The sequence below is a fragment of the Apaloderma vittatum genome, unplaced genomic scaffold, assembly GCF_000703405.1.
Source record: "Apaloderma vittatum isolate BGI_N311 unplaced genomic scaffold, ASM70340v1 scaffold3970, whole genome shotgun sequence".
Classification (NCBI taxonomy): domain Eukaryota; kingdom Metazoa; phylum Chordata; class Aves; order Trogoniformes; family Trogonidae; genus Apaloderma; species Apaloderma vittatum.
The window spans coordinates 5051-11446 of NW_009693835.1; the positions used below are offsets into that span (position 1 = coordinate 5051).

The following is a 6396-nucleotide window of genomic DNA, read 5'->3' on the forward strand; positions in this document are numbered from 1 at the left end:
GGTCTGCAGCTCCTGCCGGTGGTGCTGGGGGCCAGGCTTCGGGGAGCAATGACGGAAGTGAAGAGAGAGGTGTTCGGGCAGATGCCCCAGGAGGAAGGTGGAGGAGTGGTGGAAAAGTTCATTTTAAAGTCAAACAGCGTGAAAGTGGAGATCCTGTCCTTAGGCTGCATAATCGTCGCTCTGGAGATGAAAGGCAGGGATGGGGAGTTTTCAGATGTTGTCCTAGGCTTTGATACTTTGGAAGGTGGGTCTAAATCTAAATTTATTTATTTTTTTTTTTAAATGCCAATCAGGCAATTTAACCAGCGTTTTCTGGTTTGTTGCCACGCTGCATGATCTGCTTCTAAGGGTCCTCCTCCAAATCATGGGCTGAATAAATACAACTGCTGCTGCCTGTCCTGGGCTCAGTGGTAAACAGGGAACAGGAATGCTGGTGACTTCGGGTTGCAGTGTGCCTCTCTGATGAGGTGACTCTGTGTTACGCTTTGACTGGCAGTGACAAAAGCCTTTTCTGCCAAAATCCCATCGGGCTGTTTTAATCAAAGATGTGTGTGAATAGTGAGCTGTGTGTCCTGTGAAACACAGGGACTGCAGCCACTCATTTAATACTTCAGGGAAGGAGGGAGAGATACCTGAGTCTGTAAGCACACCTGGAGACCCCCCATCATGTCCCAATGCGTATGTTTAACCATGCACTGTTTTTCTGGCCAGGTTACACAAGGAAGCACCCGTTCTTCGGTGCAGTTGTGGGGCGTGTTGCCAACAGGATTGCGAAGGGGAGGTTCACCGTGGACAACAAGGAGTATCAGCTGTTCCTCAACAATGGGCCCAACAGTCTGCATGGAGGAGCCAAGGGATTTGACAAGGTGAAAATTGGGCTGGTGGGTCCTGGTGTCCTCTGGCCCACAGCCTAGGGCGTTGTGGCAAGAGGATATGATATCTTCACTTCTGACCCTGTAGGTTTTTCTAGTGGCTATTGAGTTGAATCAGCCCCAAGAAAGTGCTGTGAGTGCATGAATGGAGGGAAGTGAGACCTGTGAGCTACCAGGCCCACTTGTCTTTGCCTGGGTGGCCCAGCACTTATGTCCTCCGTGGATGCCACACAGAACATTGCTGTGCTTCCTCTGCACTACTACAGCCCTGAGGCCTTAGGAGCCCAATTCTGAAAGTGTTGTGCTGGGGTGAAGTGCTGCTTCTGCAGAGCCTGGGCTGGGACATGGCAGTGAGGACCCAGCCTCATGCACAATGCAGGCTCCTGAGGTACTAGCCACACCACCCTGGAGCAGGCGCTGTAGTTGCCCCAGTGCCCAAAGAAAGTTTTGTGGCAAACAGTGATCCACACAGACTCATTTGCACCTGTGGTTTCAGGGCTGTTACCTGTGCATAGCTCGTTCTAGCACCAGAAGGTCCTGGGTTCGCAGAAACTGAGTATCATTGCCGCTTGCTTATGACAGCTCTCCCAAGTAAAGGGGAGAGCAGAGTGGTGCTATGGGTTTGGTGTCGCTTTCATACTAGTGACAGCATACCCTAGGCTCTTGCTCTGACTCACAGTAGCAGGTGACTGGATCAGACCTGCAAAATGCCCCAGCACCACTAAGTTCCCCTCCCCAGCCCTTCCCTGTGACCTCCCAACATAAAATAACCTTCCCTTGGCCCCAGGGCACTCAACCCTGCCTATCTTCTCCCAAGAGCTGCTGGATACCATCTGTACCCTGCCAGTGGTAAGAGCAGTGGAGCATCTCCTCGCTGAAAAGCCTTGCTGATAACCCTGCTGGTTGTGTAACAGGCTCAGAAGTCTCTGCTTTTCTGAAGCCTTGGGCTTTGCTCAGTCAGGCAGATGGGGCAAAAGTCAGAATGTCTGGGAAAAAAAAAAAATTGCTTCTGGGCAGCACAATGTGAACTGGCATGAGATCAGGTTCAAATGCTCCTCAGCAGCCTTAGAAGAAAGGGAGTACTGGCTATTGTACCCTCAAAGAGGACAATTCAGTTTAAAGGATCTTTATATGTCCCAACTCCATGTAAGCTGGAGCTGAAAACATGCACTCATTTGCACCCAGGGCTTCCAGGCTGTCTTCTGCAGATGGGGCACATGATCTCTTCTCCTGCCTGTCTTCTTCCTGCAAGGGAAGCCCTTGCTTTCTGAAGGCACACCAGTTTGGTGGAGACAAGGCAGCAATATCTTCTAGCCAAGGCTTTGTGTCCTCCAGCCCACAGGCCACACTTGGGCACCTACTAAAGATCCCCTCCAGCCAGGAAACAATCATTGTGCAGAGACCTGTGGTCAGCCCTAAAAAACCCCAAGACACGCTGGCTCCTGGCTGTGATGTTCTTAGCTATGTTGTCATTTTTTCATGATCTTGCAGATCTTGGTGCTGTGGTCAATGTGTGCTCTGATGACAAAGAAGCTTGCAGCCACACTTAGGTGGTGGCAATATCTGACCACACTGCTGGGACACTGGGAAACTTGAGAAAGTTAATGCTCCTAGCTTTAAAAAAATAGTGATATCTGGCCTTTAATAGCTTTTTGTTTGAATAACTTAAATAGATACTCATGTATAAAATCACAGTGTCCTACAGCAGTGGGAGCTGCAGTTGACTGTGCAGGAGGACCTGCTCTGCAGACTGTTTATCACTTTTGGTACCATCAGTTCCCATGTTTGGTGAAAATGTTGGCTTTTGGCAAGTGCCCCAAGTTTGTGATCTCCGCGTAGGACATGAATGGACTCAGCTCAGAAGTGTTATCTGGCCTCTGCTCTAGATCTGACTGCTTTGATTAGACGGTAGCTATTCCTTAGGTAGATGCCAAGCTCCAAAGACTGGGCACCTTGCCTCTTGTTGCACATCTGTCCTACAAGAGGCTGAGACAGCTGTGCATCACATCCATGGCCAGGGTCAAACAGGCTGTCTGGGCAGCAACATTTACTGTGTGCTGGCTTGCTTTGCTCTCCAGGAAGTTTGGCTCCAAGCAGAGCCCTGTGCTCTGGCAGAGACAAGAAACAGAGAGGTCCCAGTTTTCTGGATCAGCACTGACATGTGGATATATCTGGCAGTACATCTGGTACTATTTAACCCAACCCCAATCCCTAAGTAGAAACTCCCAGCGTATACATTGTCCTAGAAGCTAGCCCTGGCAGCTTGTTGAGGTGATGCTGCACTCCAGGAGATCCATAAGAGGGAGAATAAATCCAGCTGTGGGGCAAAAATCAAACATGTGGACTCGCTTAGGCATGAAGTAATACAGGCTGGGACAGATCCTTGTCCAACTGCCACATTTGCTTAGCTGCTTGTCGGAGAACTTGTTCCCTGCTGCTGCCCCTGGCTGACCAAGAACAGGCTGGTGCTTGTGTTTTCATCACTTCCCTTTTTATTTTTTAGTCCTTCATAGGGAGAAAAAGATTGTTTGGTTGTTTTTTTTCATTCTAGGAATAAGAGCAGGAAAGACGACTGAAAAAATTAGTTTTAGTGTATCATTCCTTGAGTACCTGTTGTCTCTGGGTTCAGCCCAGCCTGGGGCAGGAGAGAAGGGCACCATGTTTCCCGTGACTGTCCCATCAATGGCATGCTCCTCGCAGGTTCTCTGGATGCCCCAAGTCCTCTCAAATGGTGTCTGCTTCTTCCGGCTCAGCCCTGATGGTGAGGAAGGCTACCCTGGTGACCTGAAAGTCTGGGTGACTTACACACTCAGTGGCAGGGAGTTGGCCATCAACTATCGAGCCCAGACCAGCAAGACGACACCCATCAACCTGACAAATCATGCATACTTCAACCTCGCAGGGCAGGTAAGCATGGGGTGATGAACCCCATGGAAGGACACTGTACGGGGGAAGAAAGTCTGGGGACCCATGGAATGACCTATGAGCTTCCCATGGGATCACTGGGATCAACATGATATTCTGGGGACACAGTGATGGGACTTCTCTCTATGCTACATGAAGCCTACAAGCTGGGGCAGGACCGAATCACGTAGACCTCAGCTGAGGACGCATTATCCCACTGTGTCCTGTCCTGAATATTAACTCTTCTATTGTGTGTAACTGGGGAGTCTCAGTCCCTCCTTTTCCCTCGGGAAGATTACAGAGGAAGTGCAGAACTGGCATGTCCTGGCAATGGATTGGCATTTCTTAGCTGTCTTTGGTTGGCACTTCTGAGACAACATACTGAACTCTTATGTGGATGGTGCAGCTGAGACTGGGGCCTGTAGTGCCATCCAGAATCAGTACCCAGGCCAAAATGGAGAGGAGAAACATCATGGAAAGGGTATGTGAGCTGGCCAAGGTTGCAGAGGAGTAGCAGGATGCAGAGGGCTCCCACACACCAGTCCAGGGTCCTGCCAATAGACGGGCACTGTATTGCAGCTGTGGTTTAGTTTATAACTGAGCTCAGTCTCACCTTGTTTATAACTGAGCTTGGAAAAAAGGATCTGGGAAATAAAATATTGCTGGGCAGAACAATAGGATTTGACAATGCAGTCACACATGGATGTGAGACAAAGACCCTTAAAAGTGTTAGTGAGAGACATCGCAGCCCCTTAGTGCAGGAGGTCTGCTCAGGCTACTGCCCTAGTAATGACTGTGCAGTTGCTGGTTAGCCCTCCGTTTGTCCTCCCAGCAGTGCAGTAGTATCAACACCTACACCATGCAACTCGGGCGTGCTTCCAGAGGAACAGGAGACCTTTGGGCATGAAATGGCTGCTCAGATTAAACAGTGACCTGTAGGCTCAACTTTGATCCTGCTTGCCTTCCAGCCCAGCAGGTTCCCTGCCAGCATCCCTGAGGCTGTGGGAGAGCAAGAGGAGCACAACCTCCTATACTGCAGATTAGCGAGAAGGATGGGATGTGCTTCCCCACACTTGCTTCTTTCCCCTTTTGCTCACCATTCAGCAACCAGCATGTTCTGGCTAGTCAGTCTGAAGAGTGGTAGTGCTTATTGAAGTATGAGCTCAGATTGATAGTCTCAGCCCTGCAGGATTTATAGCCTCAAGGTCCCATGCAGGTTTTTGCCTGTGCTGGTATCTTTGTTCTGTGCCCAGGATAAAGGTGGGATGACTCCCAAGAGGTCCCCCAGGCACTACTTGATCAGCTGTAGCACCTCCATGGAGAGTCACTTCCTGTATATGTTTAGGAGTGCTCGAGTGGTGGAAGGGCTGCAGCAGAATCCCAGTATTTCTCCTCCTCCTGCAGGGCTCACGGGATATCTATGACCACGAGATTTCGATTGAAGCAGATTTCTACCTGCCTGTGGACGACACCAAGATCCCTACTGGTGGGTGTTGCAGCATGCACAGCACATGGTGGAGACGGTTTTACAGATGAGTGTTTGTGGGTATCAGGAAACAGCACTGACCAGCAAGGGGACACACACCAGGACCCAGGGGACCCCAGGCACAGCAGGGCCCTCACCACCCCAGGAGACAAGCTACCTTCCAAAAGCATGTCCCTCCAGATCTGTTTGGCCAGCATTTCCCTGCAGGCCAATCCATTGTTCCCTGGGCCAGTGGGGTCATCAGAGAGGGTCGCTTAGGACTTTGAGAGCTGGAATTGGCCTGGGGCTTGCCTGCTTTTCTTCCTCCGGCAGTGGGGCTTTATCATAGAATCATAGAATCACAGAATAACAGTTTCAGATGGAAGAGACCTTGATATTTCTCTGCTGGGACTTTCCATGTGATGTCAAGGTCTTAATTCCACAAATCACAGAATCATAGACTGGCCTAGGCTGGAAGGGACCTTAGAGATCATCTAGTCCAACCTCCCTGTCATGGGCAGGGACGCCTCTCAACTAGATCAGGCTACTCAAGGCTCTGTCCAGCTTGGCCTTGAACACCTCCAGGGAGGGGGCAGCCACAATGTCTCAAATCTTATTTCCATGGGATCAGCCCATGCTCAAAGTCCACAGAAGGCGGGACGACTGTTTCTTAAACCTCAATAAAATGTGGGAGATGCAAGCAGCATGCCCCAGGCACAGGGCTGCTACTGATAAATGTGATGGCACACCAGGACACGGTCAGACTCCCTCATCTGAAGGGCAGCTCCCAGGTCTAATGCAGAGCTCTAGAGCTGCTGGGGTCTCTTGTGCTCAGGAGCCCTGCATTGTCCTTCCTTGCAAGAGCTGAGCCATCAGTCTCCTCATCAGGACAGCAGAGCTGGTATTAGTGCCTGGGAGGCTGAAGACTCAAACCCAAGACTTTTCTTTCCTATCTTTAATGTCCTGCATGGCTTAAAGAGGAAAGCTAGTTAAAGGACAACAGCATGTTTTGCATGCTAAGCGGATTAATTAAACAAAGGTGGCATTGCTGCTGTCTCCAGCCTCAGCATGGAGAAGTGAGCTGGCAGCATCTCGCACTTGGTTTTGATTCAGGGGGTAAAAAGGAGAAAACAAGGCTTTCTAGTTTTCTTCACC

The 6396-nt window shown here is 50.2% G+C and overlaps 1 protein-coding gene across 1 annotated transcript; it reads left to right on the forward strand.

The window, feature by feature from the left end:
- Positions 1 to 48: 48 nt before the first annotated feature.
- GALM (galactose mutarotase (aldose 1-epimerase)) lies at positions 49 to 5290 on the forward strand (the record flags this gene model as incomplete). Its single annotated transcript, XM_009865028.1, has 4 exons — positions 49 to 244; positions 712 to 866; positions 3573 to 3779; positions 5181 to 5290. Coding segments are annotated over exons 1-4 (668 nt in total), but the record flags the coding sequence as incomplete, so codon positions are not given.
- Between the last annotated feature and the right edge of the window lie 1106 nt (positions 5291 to 6396).